Source organism: Xenopus laevis, chromosome 2S, assembly GCF_017654675.1.
Source record: "Xenopus laevis strain J_2021 chromosome 2S, Xenopus_laevis_v10.1, whole genome shotgun sequence".
NCBI lineage: Eukaryota > Metazoa > Chordata > Amphibia > Anura > Pipidae > Xenopus > Xenopus laevis.
Genome location: NC_054374.1, coordinates 41925357 through 41944328, shown reverse-complemented (window position 1 = coordinate 41944328; position 18972 = coordinate 41925357). Strand labels below are relative to the sequence as shown.

The window sequence follows — 18972 nt, the reverse complement described above, 5'->3', positions numbered from 1 at the left end:
GGATAATGGGTTTCCAGATAAGGGATCACCACTGTATAAATAACCTCACTAATTTGGCTTTCAGGAGTAGTTACCTTGTGGTTCTCAAGTGGTAGTGACCTTGATAAAAGTAAACATTGAATTTATGTAATGTAAACCCATTGTTTGATGCGTCGCAACCTCACGCAGTATGTTCATAACAAGACCTATTTTATTGAATTCATGTTGAACAAGGATGATAGGGCCTCTTTAACAAGGAGCACATTTTATTTTTCTATTAAAAGTGATGTCCAGAGTGTAACAAAATATCACTATCTCAAGCAGGATTGCAATATTGTAAAATAGTAAGTCAGGTTGAAAAAAAAGACGTCCATCAAGTTCAACCTTTTAAGTCTATATTTAACCTGCCTAACTGCTAGTTTATCCAGAGGAAGGCAAAGAACCCCAGTGAAGCCTCTCCAATTTGCTTCAGAGGGGGAAAAATTCCTTCCTGACTCCAAGATGGCAATTGGACTAGTCCCTAGATCAACTTTTAATCACCATATTGTTATGGTGCAAAGTAGAACTTAACTTACAGTTCAGGGCCTTTTAACATCTTTATATCTCACAAAAGGGCTACATTATCCAGGAGTGAGTCTTCAAGGTCAAACACACACACAACCAATTTACTTACTTGGTGTATTGCTTTGCTTTGGCGATGCCTCTGTTGAACTTTTGGGTTCCTGTCCATACTGGCGGCTGCTGCCATTGCTTACACTGGGAGGCGCTTCTCCAACCACTTTTTTCACAGCAGTAACGGGCATGTGTGGCATTCTCACGTCGGGGGTTGGCGAGGGGGTGCGCGGGTTGGAGACAGGTGCTACAGTGCTACTATCCGGAGAGATTTTGTCTTTATCTAAGAGTAATAAAGATGTACAAAGTCAACAATTAACAAGATGGTCTTAGTAATGTTTTACGTGTTGTTTGGGCCTATAGGGCATAGCCTTCTGATTTCCATTAATAAGTAGCAGCAACCATGACAACAAGGGTTGATTTCCATTGTTATGAGAGCAACCAAAGCTGCTGCCACCTATAATGATAAACATAAATACACAGATGAGACCTGTTCCAAATAGTTATGAATGAATACAGTAAAAGAACATGAATACAATCACGTCAAGGTAATTTTATGTTTACCCTATACTAGGCACAGCAGTAGTTTATATTTCCAGTAGAAAAGGTGGCTGTACTGTACATACATGGATACTTGTATGCCAATATGGAATCTGTATGGATGATTTTTTTGCAAATACAGTGACCCCGAGACAAAACACCCATAATCCACCTTATTGCCCTCTATGTGAATTACCCACAAGATCTCCTTAAAGGAAAACTATACCCCCAAAATGAACACTTAAGCAACAGATAGTTCATATCATATTAAGTGGCATATTAAAGAATCTTACCAAACTGGAATATATATTTAAGTAAATATTGCCCTTTTACATCTCTTGCCTTGAGCCACCATTTCGTGATGGTCTGTGTGCTGTCTCAGAGATCACCTGACCAGAAATACTCCAGCTCTAACTGTAACAGGAAGAAGTGTGGAAGCAAAAGACACAACTCTGTCTGTTAATTGGCTCATGTGACCTAACATGCATGGTTTGTTGGTATGTTTGTGAGTACAGTGAATCCTACGATCCCAGGGGGCGGCCCTTATTTTTTAAAATGGCAATTTTCTATTTATGTTTACCCAATGGCACATACTACTAGAAAAGTATATTATTATGAAAATGGTTTATTTACATGAAGCAGGATTTTACACATGAACTGTTTTATGCAATATCTTTTTATAGAGACCTACATTGTTTGGGGGGTATAGTTTTCCTTTAATTGGTTATTTAGTTTACTGTTGCTTGAAAATGCAGACTGCTGGGCATTTGGAGGTAACAATTAAAACAATTGCTTGTAAAACTGTTTATTTTACAAACCCAGGAAGTACAGTGAAAATCAGTCCCAATTGTTATCTATGAGAATTGCCTTTGAACCAAAAACAAAACAAACAAACAAACAAAAAAAATCGGCAGGGAAAGCACCAAAAATAGCACCACATGCCATTGTTTAAAAGGGTGATTTAGAAGAAAGCTTAATTGATGCTTTTAGTACTCCAGAAATTATAGCAGAGTTAGCATTTCAGAGTTCTAAGAAAAAGTTGACAAGAAATCTAAAAAGTTTTATGAACCAAAACCTGGCTCCCACATAGCTTGCAAAGCCTATGTTAACTCATAGAGCTCATTGTTAAAGGCAATGGTTAAAGCCTAAGACTATGGCCACATGGGGCTGAAATCAGTTAGTTGAAATACACTGGCTGATTTCAGCCCTAACAGAGCAGTAACCTCCCTTCTTTTCTGCATTGAATCAGTTCATCGCAAAAAGACTGACAAATTTTGTCTCTTATTGCAGAGAATCACGGTTCTCACCAAGTCTGTTCATCCCAAGTCAATTCAAAGCAGAAAAAAAGAGAGGAGGCTACTGCCTGTGTTAGGGCAGAAATCAGCCAGTGTATTTCAGCTAGCTGATTTCGGTCCCCAAGTAGCCCTAACCCAAGAAACAATTGATTCAAAACCACAACTATCACTACTTTCAGACTTAGATAGCCCCATGAAATTTTTGGGTCCAAGTTCCACTGCACTGACTACACTATTGATAGTTCTGGCCTGGTCTCATTCACAGCGTCAATGGTTAAGAAGAATTAAGTATTATCTAAATCAAAAAAAATTGGTTTAATGAAAATAACTTCCCTCTTTATTCTATTGCATAGTTTGTTGTGTACATACCTGGAAGTGATTTATGTCCATTTTCCACCACCACGGAGGCCGTAGTGCATGTAGTTTCCACATCATTCTCTGCCTCTGGCACAGTAGTCTGCCAAGAAATCAAAGCAAACATTAATTCTGGCGATTAGCAATCACATTAAAGGCACGAGGGTACAGATTATGTCAAATTCATCAATAGCAAGTCCTCAGAGGCTTAGGCAAAAAAACTCACATTGGATTTATTGCTAAGGATTTAAAATGTCTAATGAAGCTAAACTTCATAGTGGAGAAGTTAAACAAATAATTACATGGGCATCAGTCACAAGAATAATTAGAGAAATATGCTGTGGGGGTCAATACAGGCTAATTATTAAAACGAATGGCAGTTCCAATGCTGTAGTTCTAACAAGTGAACATTCTAGCCGTTACAGAATCATTAAAAGAAAAGGAGCAAAAGTTGAATTATAATCCGATTGTAGTTAGTGAATGTTATACCTCCTCCTAACACAATATAAGCAAGCATATCATCTTACACTATTCAGATCCTACATAACAGATGACAAAACATACATTGCTTTCCTGACATAAGCCAAACTAAGGCTATTGTACTGCTCCCATCCGTCTTTAACCCTATACATGATTTTCTTTTAAACAAAGTTTGCTTGCTAGAATGCATTATTATTACTATAAAAACACAAGAGCCACAAATAACCTGGAAACTTTCTTGAGAACATTGCTCACGGATGACTTCAGTTATACTTAGTCACATATTTGCACAATTTTAGTCAGTTTTTAGAAAAAATTAAGATATAAGAAGTCAGCTAGGATTTCTATGACCTGTATGAAAGCCATGTGAGTCTCTATTATCATGTAACGCCTGGGGACTCAACTTTCATTTGCATCAGTTTTTGGATAAAGATCCTGCTCAAAAATGCATCAAATGTGAGAAACTGGTATGAATTGCAGCCTGCAAAGCGATTTTTCTGAATTTAACAGGTGTATGAAATAGTTCTTCCAGCAGCTACAGAGCAGTTGCATCTGCAGACATCTTCAGTAGTGAACTAGATATCACAGGACCCAAAACAACAAGAGTAAGAAAACCTGCTAGGCCCCCTACACTAAAGGATACCCAGAAACCTCTGGTAGATAAGCAGATAAGCTCTGTAGAACATAATGGTGTCATCAGTTATCCACTATTTAAACTGTGCCATATAGCCTTTTTTCAATTTCCGCCATTGCATCAGCTTGTTTATATGAACTATAGTAGTGTTTCTGAAGCAAACAGATCAGTTTTACCAGTGCAGTGCAATAGTACATGATATTCTCATTACTTTAAAGCACTTTAATTTTTTGGTTTTACTGTCCCTTTAATCTCTATTACAGTACTGATTTCTAAATACACCTTTCAGGCATACTGAAAGTGTATGGACTACTTTTCTGCCCAATAAATACTAGCATTCCCCCTTCTTAAAGGGGTTGTTCACCTTTGAGTTAACTTTTAATATAATATAGAGAGTGATATTCTAAGGCATTTTGCAATTGGTTTTAATTTTTTATTATGTGTGTGGTTTTTGGGTTATTTAGCTTTTTAGCAGCTCTCCAGTTTGCAATTTCAGCAATCTGGCTGCTAGGGGTCCATATTACCCTAGCAACCATGAGACTGGAATATGAATAGGAGAGCAACTGAATAGAAAGAGGAGTATTAAAAAGTAGCAATAATAACAAATGTGTAGCCGTACAAAGCATTTGTTTTTAGAGGGGGTCATTGACCCCCATTTGAAAGTTGGAAAGAATCAGAAGAAAAAGGCAAATAATTATATAGCTATATAGCTATGAAAACACTGAGTCAGGGACATTTTAACCTATGTACTCTCCCTCTCTTTTCATCTTATACAGGATGTCACAATACATTAACACATGGCAGAAATATGCAAGCTTCTTATCTCAAGGCATGTAAGGCAGAAACCAAACACTATAAAATAACTTAAAGGCTCTAAGTGAAAGAAATGTGAGTGAGGCTACATCACCTTCATTGTATTTACACTTCAACATACATCAAGCAGAAAACACCAGCCAATGTTTGATTATAAAAAAGCTTGCTGTGTTTTGAAACCAAGCAACGGAATTCAGTTAAAATGCATTTACACTAAAGGGAGGAAAATGATCTGTTTAAAACACATTTTATGGGATACAGCCCTGTATATATAAAGTTGCTGTAACAAGTACCTACTGGTACCATCATACAGTAGAAATATGCTTTCTGCACACAATTGTAACACACAACAGAATTCATGACTGCTGTTATACGTTCCATACAGAAAGGATGTCTTGCACTTCTTATGTAAACAGCATCACTTGGATACATGGCACTTCAGAAACAGAAAAAGTAAACAGTCAAGGTTATCACAAAGGTCATATATATGTGCTGGGAGAGTGCATGACATGCTCTGGTCCTCACTAAATCTGTGTACCCATTCGTAAGGCAAACAACAGAGCAGCATCTCTTAGATAAACACCAAGGAGCGGATTTGTTGCGGTTGTTTTTAATAAATGGGCGAAAGAGATGTACCTAGGATCCATCAGGACAGAGGCACAGCATTGTAGCTTTGTCTGGTGTAAATTCTGACTTAAGCTGGCCATAGATGTGCAGATTTACCTTCATATCGGACGAACGATCGTTTGGTAACATCTCCCGACCTGCCACTAACCATTCAGATCAACTAAAGTAGTAAAAGAACAGATCAGACAATGTTCTGGCCCTGACAGCAATCGTACGAAAGTTATGTCCGACAAAAGCTGGTGACAGTCTCCCACTGATATTGTCAGATCGGCAATACATGCAGAGATATTATCGGTAGCCGACTGAAATTTTCTAACCTGTCCGATCAACTGAGCGACCGATTGCCATCTCATGAAAAATGTCGGGACACTCCACACATGGCCCGAAAATCGTACAAAACATGATTCGTATGATCAGCTTTAAAGGGGTTGTTCATCATACAACACTTTTTCCAGTTCAGTTGTTTTCAGCTATTTCACCAGAAATAAAGACTTTTTTCCAGTTATTTTTTATTTACTATTTGTGACTATTTTTCTAATATTGAAGTTTAAAGTTTCATTCTTGACCTTGTTCTGGAAACTGTTCTAAATTCATACATTAGTTCTCCTATAAATTGAAGCCGCAGGAATCAGAAGCCGGCATAGCAAGGTCATAGTTAGGGTGAACAGAACAAAGAACCTGCCTGTGACCTGAAAATTAAATGCGGACATTGGCTTGAATACACCAGACCCACAGGTCCCAACTGTTTCGACCTGGCCTGCACATAACTACCAGAGACATTAAAGGGGAACCTGCAAAATGAATATTTAATATAAGCTTCATCGTACTGAAATAATTCAATCAAATAAATATTCTGCATTATTTCTGAAATAATCAAGTTTATCTTCACTGTCCCTCTTCATTCTGTCTTCTTGCAGCAGTTGGGTGTCAGATATTCATTGACAGATCCAATATATCTTATAGAGGGGCTCCCTTTCCTAGCAGCTGATTTGAGTACAAACAAAATCTAACAAAATAACTGCCTTTTTCACAAATCCTGCATGTAGAGAGACAGGATTTCTGGTGATTTTAATAGAGTGAGCTCTAATACATCTTCTAGGCAAAAGGAGCCCCCCTATAACATATATTGGATATAACTGTCAATGACTATCTAACACCCAACTCCTGCATGAAGACAGAAGAGAAACAGATTCTGAGCGTGGAATAGTGAAGATTTACTTAATTATTTCAGAAATGATACAGAATTTGATTGATTATATTTAGAAAACATCTTATTTCAGTATGCTGAAACTTATATTAAATTTAAATTTTCGCAATAGTTCCCCTTTAAGCTTTAGGATAGGGCCATAAGGATTGCAGGTGGAGAATCCACTCACCCACTGCTGAAAATAACCAAACTGAAAAAATGAGTTTGAAAGGTAAACAACCGCTTAAAGTATCCCCTATAAAATGCAAGCCCCTCATTTCAATCGAACGGAGGAGTTCAGAATGCTCCTGGAATACTGTGCTGCCAGACTCGAACATTAGAGACAGGAACATTAAACTTTAAACCTAAATTTTGGGGAAACAGTAAGAAATAAAAGATGGAAAGCAACTGAAAAAAGTCTTTATTTATGGTGAACAATCTGAAAACAAGTGAACTAGAAAAAGTGTTTGGAAGGTGAAAAATCCATTTAACACTGTTGCTTGCAGCACTAGGATCATATGTTTGATTCCAGCCAGGGTCTTTTTTGTAAAATGAGAGTTTTCCATGTGGTTCATGAAATTGTCATAACAAAATGCATGCTATTACTGCTAGTACATAAATACAGCATGGCAACTTTTCATAAGTACAAAAACATCTGACGTATTAAGTAAAAAGACCCATTTACTTCAATAGAATAGTTTCTCATTAAATCCCAAAACTCCATAATCATCTTTTTAATCTATAAACAATTACCTAAATCACTCATAGCTAATCAACTGGTAACTGCAAACAAATCCATAACAATATTCATTCTCATTGTTAGAACAATAATTCTGTTGAATACAATCAAACAGTGCTCTATTCATAGAAGTCAGTACCACACAATTCTGTAATGCAATTCTTTGTAGGCTTTGAGCTATGTGTAATAATTTAATGAATACAAATACTGTCTATCTGTTGCAGGGCTACATAAATTAAAAGACAGAAGCCTACACAACTTAAAAGTACAGTGGATTTTCCTTACTAGTGTAAGCTAATATATACACTGTATTATTATCCAAATCTCTTGTTTGCATTCAATGACATTACAGAAAACATAAAGCAATTACTAGATCTCCTTCAGATTAAAGGAACAGTAACACAAAAAAATTAAAGCTTTTTAAAGTAATTAACATATAATATACTGTTAGCATGCACTGGTGAAAGCTGTGTGTTTGCTTTAGATAGACTACTATAGTTAATATAAATAAGCTACTGTGTAGTCATGGGGACAACCATTCAAGGTGGAAAAAGGGCACAGGTTAAGTAGCAAATAACAGATAAGTCCCGTTCAATACAATGGTGTATTATCTGCTATGTATCCTGTGCATTTTCTCCAGCTTAGCATCCAATTTAATAATCAGCCCTGTGGCATCAGCTAATATTTTTTTGGCCAAAAAGAAAAACTGTGGACTAACATTGGCAAATTTTCAACTGGATAGTAATCCACATCAACCAACCTGTGATTATCTTTGTTCAGCAAGCTACAAGATGAACAACGAAAGTTAAAATCTGATTGGCTGCCATGGATTACCGCATTGCTGCAAAAATTGGTCACACCTTCCAATAGCAATGGGAAGGCCTCAGTGTTTCTTTCGGTGCAATTTAGTAGTGTACACCAAAAAGTGCCCACGAGTTATCTTTTTTAATTTTTGTACAAATGTATCAAAAGGTTTTCTCAGCCAATCATGGAATAAATAGGTCAAACGACCATGCTAAAGTGAGAAGATATGGGCCATGTCTGAGACAAATAAAAGGACTGCTTGCTGCTATACCTATTCCCATCACAGACAATGTGAAGCCAGGAACATTCTGTTCCCCTTCTACTCCCAATACCTCACAAGCTGTCCTGCTGGTGTCACCTTCAGAATTTAGGTTACAGCTCTTCCCTTACATGCAACATAAAAATACATTCACGTAGAGACTTGAATTTGTAACACTTTAGCTACAGAAAAGCTGGTTTTGATTACAAATGTACCAGCACTTTGGTATAATCTCCAGAAGTGCTTCTGTAATCTTACAGAAGCACAGAAACAGGACTGACTTTTAATACAACAAGAGAAATGAATAAGAAAGACCCATCAAAAGCTATAGTAGTTCTGCACCAATAAAGTGAATCTGGCAGTAAAAGCTCATTCTGCGGAGATAGGAAGCAGCTGAATGTTCTGACCAGCGGCAACACATAACTCACAGTAAATTATTTCCTTGTTCCTCAGTTGGGCTAGGTTTATACAACCTTGAATACTGACTGCCAACTATTATACATGGCACCTTGTCGACCTTGGTTACAGGATGAAACAGCACCACTCCTTTAAAAAAAAAAAAATGCCTTTATTGGAACCCTTTAGGGCATTACAGCAACGTTTCGGGTCACACCTGACCCTTTGTCAAGCTTGCCGACCTTGGTATATATGTCCTTCATGTAAGAGTCAGAGAAAAGTTTTATCCAAAAGTAGTAACTCTGTAAAGCTAAACAAGTCTAACAATCTCGCCATCCTAGAATGTGGTTTCCTGAAACTTAAGGATGAGATTTAACTGGTAGCTGTTATGGTTAAGAGTACAGAAACTGCTTATATGGATACCTACATTTGGCTTTTTGTAGTCATGTATTATAAAACATAATCAGACATCACCAAGGAGTCCCATGACAATTTTAAAGATATGACGAACAGGCTATGAAATTTAAACATATAACTTCCTATACCCTTAAAAATAATTTGATACCATTCCTTATAATACACAAGTATAAGCGAGCCTTAATGAAATCACTAAGCACCATTTATAAGGCAATACTTTAGACGTAATATATGGGTTTTGTTTTTCATAGAACTATCAACACAGAAGAGAATGGCAAGTGAAGATTAATATAGAAATATAAAGCAAATGCAAACCTTACTGATAAAGAAAGCCTACTTTTCCCTTTTTTGCAAGTGCCTCCCCAGCCCTAAGTGTATCTCTGTAGGTACTATATCAGACAGTGCATACCACAAATGTCCGCCTCCCACATCCACTGGCGCTTCTGTTTGGAAAGCAGCCCAGCAGCTGGAGCCAGGCTCCTCTGCCTAACTGATAATGTCAGCCTCTTGTCAACACATATCACATTTTTATTATTACTGTTGCACCCATTGGGGAACCAAACAACTGATACTTGTGATGCTGATAATAGCTCTAAAATAAAATGCCTATGTCAAAGAATATGGTTGCATTTATGCGGAAATAGTGAAGAGAGTAACTTTGAATGTTCACTTTTACATTTTCCTAACACTGAATCCAATTACACACTAAAGCCTAACCCAACTCCCAACTGTCCCGTTTTCCGTGGAAAGCCCCAATTTTAACAGCTCAACCCACAGGGAGTTACTGAAATGTCCCGACTTTCTCTTTGATCTCCTGCACTGAACAGCCAAAATAAGATACAAAGTTTCTAAAACGTAATTGGCTTTTGGCAGATAGCGCAGAATACATGGCAAGTGCACTTTGATACTTTTGTAACAATTTAAGATAAGCAAACACTGGGAACAGTGGCAACAAATAACTCATGGTCGTAGCCTTGTTCCTCAGTTAGGCTGGATTTTTGGATCTTCTTACCTCAAGTTGACGTGGAAATTTTTCATATTTCGCCATATGGCCGCCACCGATGCGGGATAAGCGTCTTTACGACCGACCTTTGCACAGTCGCCCGATCATTCCGATTCCCATCCGATTTGTGTTGATCATGACTGCAGCATGCCGGGTGTGGCGCCGGTTGGGATTGAGGAATACGGGCCACTGAACAAAGGTGTACTTTTACAAGATCAGTACAAGCCATGCTAAGATCACTGAGTCTCTGTATATGTATATTACCGGGGGAAGTGCCTTTTGTCCTGGTGTCTTTTGTTTGCCTAGGGAAGTCTACCCCCCCCCCCCCCTCTTCTATGGACATGTGTCTGTGTGCTGGTTCCACCAATTGATTCATAGCATAACATGCTCATTGATTGGATATATTGTAAGACCACCTTTTGCCTTGGTGTATAATAAACCACCGGCCATTGTAGAGGGAGGCAGAATACTTGACCCCAGCTGAGAACGACTGCTGTGACGTTATTTCCGGGGATCACCACACGATACATCAAGGTTTCCGGATCGATTGTCCATTAAGACGAAAGATCATTTTTATACCATATCAAAGTCTACCAGAAAATCACGTATATATTAAATAAACCCTTCTAATAAGGATTAATTACACCTTAGTCTGTATGAAGTACATGGCACTATTTTATTACTACAGAGAAAAAGGGAATCATTTTTTAAAATTTGGATTATTTGATTATAATGGAGTCTATGGGAGGCAGCCTTTCAGTAATTCGGAGCTTTCTGGATAACGAGTTTCCGGATAACCGATACCATACCTGTACTTGTATATCCAGGTCATGTTTGTGTTTGGATTGACACATTATAAACCACATTCCCCTGCCCCTCAGTGACCCCTTAGCAATCATTAACTCAATATTGTTGTGCATGCAGAATTTCTTCTGTGCTCCAAATCTTTTTATATGGAAACAGGGCTCCAGCAGATTTATAGCAAGGCTGCAACACTGGGCTTAATGTCATAACATCTTTAAGTGGTGTGCTGAGCCCATGAGACAAAGCTCTGCTCTATTAGTACTGCTCCCTATAAATGCTGAAACACTTGCCATCAGCCAAACAAACTTAAAGCAAAAGATGCTTTACATGACAAGAGATGGCTCAGTGCAGATCTGGTAATTATATACAAACACACACATATACTGTATATATATATATATATATATATATATATATATATATATATATATATATATATATATATATATATATATTTATTTAATTAACTATCATCTTCCTTGTAATAAGGAAACAGAATCTTGTTTTTGTTTCTAACTAAGCTGCCTGAGCCCAAATTATGATTAATTTATTATTTACAGAATGGCGTTCCAAATTACAAAAAGATTCCTTATCTTTAAACCCCCAGTTCCCAAACATTCTGCATAATAGATTCTATGCCAATATTTGTATAGAGAGAGTTATTTATCAATATCAAATTCTCACTTTTTCTGAAAACCACTCCAATCAAATCTGCACTGACCTTTCCCCCAATTCGTTAATTTTTTTCCCAAAATTTTCTTGTGCGGAAAAAGTCATGATAAAAAAATCTGAATCCTATAATTTTCCGGATTTTGCGCTCGAAACCTACATAAAATCGACCGAAAGCTACGTTTTTTCGGGAAACCCAGTGTAACTACGAAAATCTTCCATTTGTTAAAGGAACATCTGCCATTTACTTTTACATTTCCTTCTCAGGAGTTGGAGTACTTTTTTCATTGGACTTTTAAGACCATCGGACTTTAATAAAACCCCGAACATTTTTTTTTCTCCGAAAGAATGGTATTTCACCTTTAAGAGTCCGACTAGAAAAATTTGGTGCTTAATAAAAACCCCCCTAGCTGTAAAATAAAATTCACTAGAAGTACAGTCATCATGCTGTGTGTCCTAAACTGACTTCAGCAGTTGTAAACTATCATTTCTATAGGTTTTCTGAGGATACTGAGTGCTGTATTGAACAAATGAAAGCCATGGTTGTTACCATGCATTCATAAAAACACAGTTCAGACTCTTCCTTGGACTTCCATTATTTGGTTGGGGTCTCCTAAGTTCATGAGGGTTACAAAAAATGTGGAAAAACCATCTCTGGTCATAGTTCAAAGAATTACTAGGGTAGCAAATAAACATTTTAACCCCAATCTCACCTTAACTGACCTCAAGCATTCAGGAGTGTCTAACAGAAAGATACATAGGTATCCAGAAATTTCTCCTTAACTGGCCTTTAGGCTGAGCCTACAAGTTCCTCAAGGGCAGTCAGCTCCACAGCTTGAAAGCTGGCACAATGAAGCTTCCAAAACAACATGAACAAGCCTGGTTAAAAGGCAAAGACAGAAATCTCCCTGAGAGAGGTAATGTGGAAACATTTACCCCTGAAAAGAAAAACCTTTCCACTCAACACTGCGCTGCCAAATGTATGACAGAAATGTACCATGTTGGACTGGAGGTTTAATATTGCCCTGAAAATGCCATTGCAACTTAGTCATTAGTCTCAAACGAGATATTAAACATATGCAATTTCACAGTAAATGTACTATTACAGAAAAATTAACACTGAAACAGACGGACAGACAGATCTGGATTCTTAAGGTACCAGTTTTATCTGCACCACTGTGCAAAATACACAAAGTCTAGCATATGGACATCATACCACGAGAAACATCATCCATTCAGCTAGACGGGGATTTGGGCAATAGGTAGCCCACAAATTGACCTTCCAATATTCTGACATTTTCAAATTATATTTAATCTCAAATTGACCCGCAAAAAAAAATACAGATATGTGTATACTGTATGTATATTTTTATTTAAGGCTAGTGAAAGGTGGGCAGATAACTGGCTGCATGTGGGTACTGGTGGATGGTATCATACTTTTGCATATTCTTCACTTTTTTCCACAAATAAAAATCATTCCAAAAAAAAAAATATATGCAGAGGAGTACATAGAATAGAGTTTGTGTGTTATTTAAATTTATAATCAACTTATTGTACCCTTTATAAAAATTCTGTTTGGTTTGTGAGTTTATAAGTTGATTATAAATTTGAATAACACACAAACTCTATTCTATGTACTCCTCTGCATATATTTTTTTTTTGGAATGATTTTTATTTGTGGAAAAAAGTGAAGAATATGCATGTAAGGTTATTGTACCCTTTATAAAAATTCTGTTTGGTTTGTGAGTTTATAAGTTGATTATAAATTTGAATAACACACAAACTCTATTCTATGTACTCCTCTGCATATATTTTTTTTTTGGAATGATTTTTATTTGTGGAAAAAAGTGAAGAATATGCATGTAAGGTTATTGTACCCTTTATAAAAATTCTGTTTGGTTTGTGAGTTTATAACCTTACATGACTCTCCACAAATCAGGAATTCGAGATTGTGTGAAAATGCACGACTAATGTTAATGAAAACAATTGCCAGGTAGAAGATGTCCAGGTCCTAAAGTCATCATTTTTAATCAATTTAGAGGTTTTAGGTTTCTTTTTTCACTAGTATTTGCCTGAAAAACTAAAAATGTTCAGGGTTTTCAAGGTATTCTTATTTTTTAGCATTGTTCAGCTTTTTTTTTTATTGTGCTTTTCTTTTAATAACCTTTGTGGCATTTGTAGTTTTAGAGAAAATTAGTTTGATCATGGTTTCAAAACCCTATAAAACCTCAGCCTTTGATAAATAGGCCTCTTAGTACAGTAGTTAGCACTGCAGCACTGGGGTCCTGCGTTAAATTGCAATATCTGCAAAGAGTGGGTATCTTCCTTCCCATACTCTGGTTTCCACCCACATGCTACAAATCTCTGCAAAGTTCTATATAAATGTGTCTGCACCACATAAACCATTATAATTGATAAAAAAAAACATTGAAGCTCCATGCTGAGCTTGTCTAGCAAAATGGTTACTGCTTTAGATTTTTATACCACAAAATTAGGACAATTATTTAAAAAGATTATTTAAATACCCTATTTCAAAAAATAATTGCCTATATTCTATTTCCTCTGTATTAGGATATTCTAAAAATGTGTCATGCACACAGCACTGCTTCAGCAGATTTGCTTAAATGAGTCCTCCAGTAGATTTGGTTTAACGATTCAGTTAAGTATTATGGTGTCTATTAACATGGACGTGTTGTCTATTTGTTACAGGTAACAGAACAAAAAAAAAGTAACAAAAGGAAACACTATCCCAACACATCTTAATAGGGTGGTGGCCCAGCAAAAGACCCTAGAATAATATGAACACGCCATGGAAAAACATTCTTCAAGTGTCTGGAACATTACTTGGAAGGCAACGTCATGTTTCCATAAGAATTTCCTTTGTCTCAAGTGCTGCCCCAATATCTCCAATAAATCATCTGGGTTGAGATCTGGTGACTGTGACAGCCATGGTTATAAACAGTGCAGTTATCACGTACCTCTTCCTAAATGAGCTCTAACAATCAGCACACTCTCCGACCTATAGAGATCTCTAGCCATGGCAGCTGAAACACATTTAAGAAATATATCCTTTTTGTCCCTCATTGTGTTTATATATATATATATATATATATATATATATATATATATATATATATATATATATATATATATATATATATATATATATATATATATATATATATACACACACACATACATACATATTATATATAAAAAATAAAAAAAAGATACCTTTTAAAGTATGTGCTAGAAAGGGTACTTTAGCATTGGCACTGACTATAATTGTTTAATTCTGCACCAACAAGAGACTGATAGATATATAAAGGACATTTTATATATGATCAATGAAGTGCTGAATGACTTTATAGTACAAACATGATGTTTAGGAGGTAGGTTTACTAGCATATAAACATTTAGTATATTGTTTTTTTTCCCTAATTTAATACAATTTGCTTAATTACACAGTACATTACATTTTAACAAAACCAGCTCTTTGAAAAGCTACCTTGCAATTTAATCCCTGACTTGCTCCTAAACTTAACTGCCTGGGGGAACAAATGCTGGAAAAGTTATTTTGTTTTTAGCACACGCATTTGCTTGCTTCCCATGCATTTTTAATAGGAACTTTTACATTGACTTTACTGGGTGGAAAAAATGCCCCAGGTACATGACAGGTGCAGATTCACAGGTGACAAGTACTGCACGGAAAAACACTTTGTATTTCAAAATATGGGAAAGGAAGAAGAGACAGTAGTCATACATTATTTGATGTTCTGCACAATATAACCAACTTTACATTGAATAAAAACAATGCAGTTAAATATACTCCTCATATGCAGGGAACACAGGAAATAAATCACATTATAGGCACCTCTACAGCTAAAATGAAAGGGAGGTTAGACATTAACATGGAGAAGCATTTAACCTGGTTCAGTCACAGCATATATTTTAGGGCTTGTCATGTAGTCATGAACTCATAAATCAATCCTTGTAACATTACCAGAAGGTGGTCTAATTGCAGTTGGAACTTAGGCCAGTGGTTTCAAGGGGTGTTTTATCTGCCCATGGAAAACATGGTGGACAAAGCAACCATCTCGCTCCTGATTTAAAGCACCCTGGCTGATGAACACTGAGTGGTGACAGGTTGATCATGATAATTATTCGTAGATGTCCACCTTCTAGTCGTCCATGAGCACAAAGAACAATTTTATTGACTCCTGCAGGTTCCACAGCAAAACTCTAGTGGTCATGATCAATCTAAATTTATAGTGCAGCATTGAAGTTCAACAATCCAGCATGGCCCCCAGGTTAAATGCATAAACAAAATGGCACTAGTTAACTCCCAGCACTCAGCAGTGTACTACAGAGTGCAGTGGCGCACTTGGTCAAACCACGCCTGCAAAAAAATCTTCTAAGGGGGCCAGGTGGAAACTCCCCCCCCCCCGCTAGCATCGTACCTCCTGGACCTCACAGCACACCACTATATTTAAAGTAAGACAAAGGCCAGAGGGGGGGGGACTACAGTACAGCAGATCCCCCAATGCGACCACGTGGTCTGCTGTATAGATAGTTATGACGTTGTGTTTTGGGGGTTATAGCTGAATAAAGCATATTACATTGCTTACAGTTCAAATGCATCCAATAGTCTGAGTTGTGGTTCAACAAGTGTTGGATGGCTGATGAGAGATCATGTGTGAAAGCACAGTTTCACTGTACTGCACTCTATAGCTGGGCAGATGAAAGCTGCGGACAGACCGGGGCCCTCCGACTGCTTAACTTGATCGATTTCTGTCCCGATATCAGGCAGGTATCGATAGGACAGGTTTGTTGCTTTGGTCCTCACTCCTCCCTGTTGTTATGATCCAATAGTTGGGCCCTAGGGTCAGGAGTACTCACAAGATAAAAATACAGGAGGTGTGTTCAGGAGTGATTCTAAAGGGTCGAGCTCTTTGCCTACTTACAGCAGTATACAAAGGACTTTCTCCGCTGCGAATAAGATTATATCTTCTGCTTATATATTCTCCCTTCACTTTAACTCTCGATTTAATTATTTAATGCTCTAATCTCTTTCACTCACATGTTCTACTCCACTTTCCTACAGCTTGGTGCGATAGGGACAAGTTGCATGGTGATGGGATAACCCGGCAGGAATTTCATTCATTCACCTCAAGCTGCACTACCAGTGTGTGGTGGTCAAAAGGAGGATTACAAACTCCTCTGTGGCTGCAATTAAAAAACTGCTGATATACCCTGTGTAGTACATAGGTAACAGTTAATAGGCCTTTAGTAATGATCTTGTTTAGTACTTAATAATGTATATTTGATAAAGTAGCTGTTGATGTGATTTGTCTACATTCTTTAAAGAACCATAACCCTTGAAAGCTTATGATAATATCTTAAAGGGGTTGTTTACCTTTAATTAACATTTAAAATGATGTAGCAATCGATATTCTAAGACAATTGATTCAAAGATCCGAATTACACTAGCAACCATGCATTGATTTGATCAAGAGACTGGATATGACTTAAAAGAGGATTCCATTTGAAAGCTGGAAAGAGTCAGAAATAAGAAGGCAAATAATTCAAAAAAATATATAAAAAAAGAAACAATGAAGGCCAACTGAAAATGTTGCTTAGAATTAGCCATTTTATAACATACAAAAAGTAACCACTCAACAAAAGATTGGGAGGAAATCACTCTCTATTGGCCTTAGCAAAAACACACTATTAATCACACGAGCAGATCCAAAAGATCAGCCATCTCCCATGGTGGGAGCCATTACAGCTGCAAGCTGGGGGCCTCAAGGGAGTTGTAGCCAAGAGCCAGCTGTGGTGAGATGATGTCACCAGCAACCAATGGGAAAGGCTCCAGCCAACAGCTGTCTAGGTCAGCAGACTATTTGCAATATGCAGTTTACGTTTGAACCCATTTTGTTACAACCAGACTGTTTACATCCCAAGCGATGAAAAGGAGCGCTATATTTGCCAATAACTTAAATATTTTGGAAAAATGTACTTTTCTTCTGTCTTTTAGAATAATAGTTTTTGAGTTCAAAATGTATTATTTATTTCTAGTATAAATTATGAGATGGAAGCTTTGCGTTCGTCCAGCTGCTGTTAGATCAGCACTTTATGAGCCCCATCTTTTCTCAGGTATTAAACAAGAGTTACGCTGCAGCAACATGACAGGCCAGCAGTAAAAACATTGCACAGATTTCTTGACCCTATTTTAGAAAAATGCTTAGTGTACAAAGCTGGGAAAACTTGTCAGCACAAATAAAAATGCCATTCTGAAAATGCTTGAAAGAGTGAGATTTATTTAGCAAAAACACCTGGTGACAGAGGTGCTCATGTACTAGAGCTTTGCATGTCTCACTGACGCCACGATTAACCATTTGTGCCAACAAATGTATGTGCCTAATAAGCTGCTCAGATTGCTGCAGTATGCATGGACTGCTGCAATGGGTCAAGTGAATGTCCCTATTCTGTTATTAAAGGAGTGGTTACCCTTTACGTTAACTTTTCATATGTTATAGAATGGCCAATTCTAAGCAACGTGGCATTCTTGTTTTTGTTTTTTATATTTTTTGCATTATTTGCCTATTTCTTATGACTCTTTCTCTGTAAGGTTCTTACCTTATTAAAGCCTAAAAAAAACTCCTTTAAGCAATTGCTTAAGGGCTCACGACCCCTTCTAACCCCCTTAAACACATGGTTTAAACTTGGCACTGTCAGCTAGGGTTGCCAGCTTTTCTGGGGAAAGAATGATGGCATTCCAATATTTTTTTAAGCATTTTCCCTATTAATAACGTTAGCATCAACCATCATTTTTACCAGTAAATTTCCAGCCACACGAAAACCTGTCAGCCCATAGATGGTGGCTGCTGATTCATTTGTTCACTGCATCAACCTATTTTACACCTATACATATAAAAAAATTCAGTGCAAATAGTGTTTGCTGCTAGAACCAAAACAAAGATTTTCAGCCATACTTTTGGCTTGATAGCTACTCTCAATATATGTACTATTTAGTCTATTCCACTATATGTAAACGCCTTACAGTATGCACTTTTGCTCTTCTCCACTGCCAATAGTTCTTGTATAAAAATATAGAGGCATTTTTATGATTTTCTTGGCATTGCACACAGTCGGATGGAATTATCTCCACCCAATAGCATAACTCTCCTTTTCATTCATCTTTCTGGGACCCTTAAAAAAATGGGCACTTAACATCCGGGATCATCTAGAATTTGATGACATATAGATTGATAGCTAAACAGATTCTACTATTTCTTTCCACTTTATATCATGTTGCTTTTTCCTTCTATCTCTTTGTTATCTGTGCTCTGGGATCAATA

At 37.0% G+C, this 18972-nt stretch overlaps 1 protein-coding gene across 1 annotated transcript in view; it reads right to left on the bottom strand.

Annotated features, from left to right (window-relative positions):
- smtnl2.S (smoothelin-like 2 S homeolog) overlaps nt 1–18972 on the bottom strand; it is a 63925-nt gene that overhangs the window by 26842 nt on the left and 18111 nt on the right. Inside the window, exons 2-3 of the mRNA XM_018249142.2 lie at nt 2796–2883; nt 653–874 (exon numbers count right to left, since the gene is read on the bottom strand). Of these exons, the coding sequence (XP_018104631.1) occupies nt 653–874; nt 2796–2883 (310 nt within the window). The remainder of the gene's footprint in view (nt 1–652; nt 875–2795; nt 2884–18972) is intronic.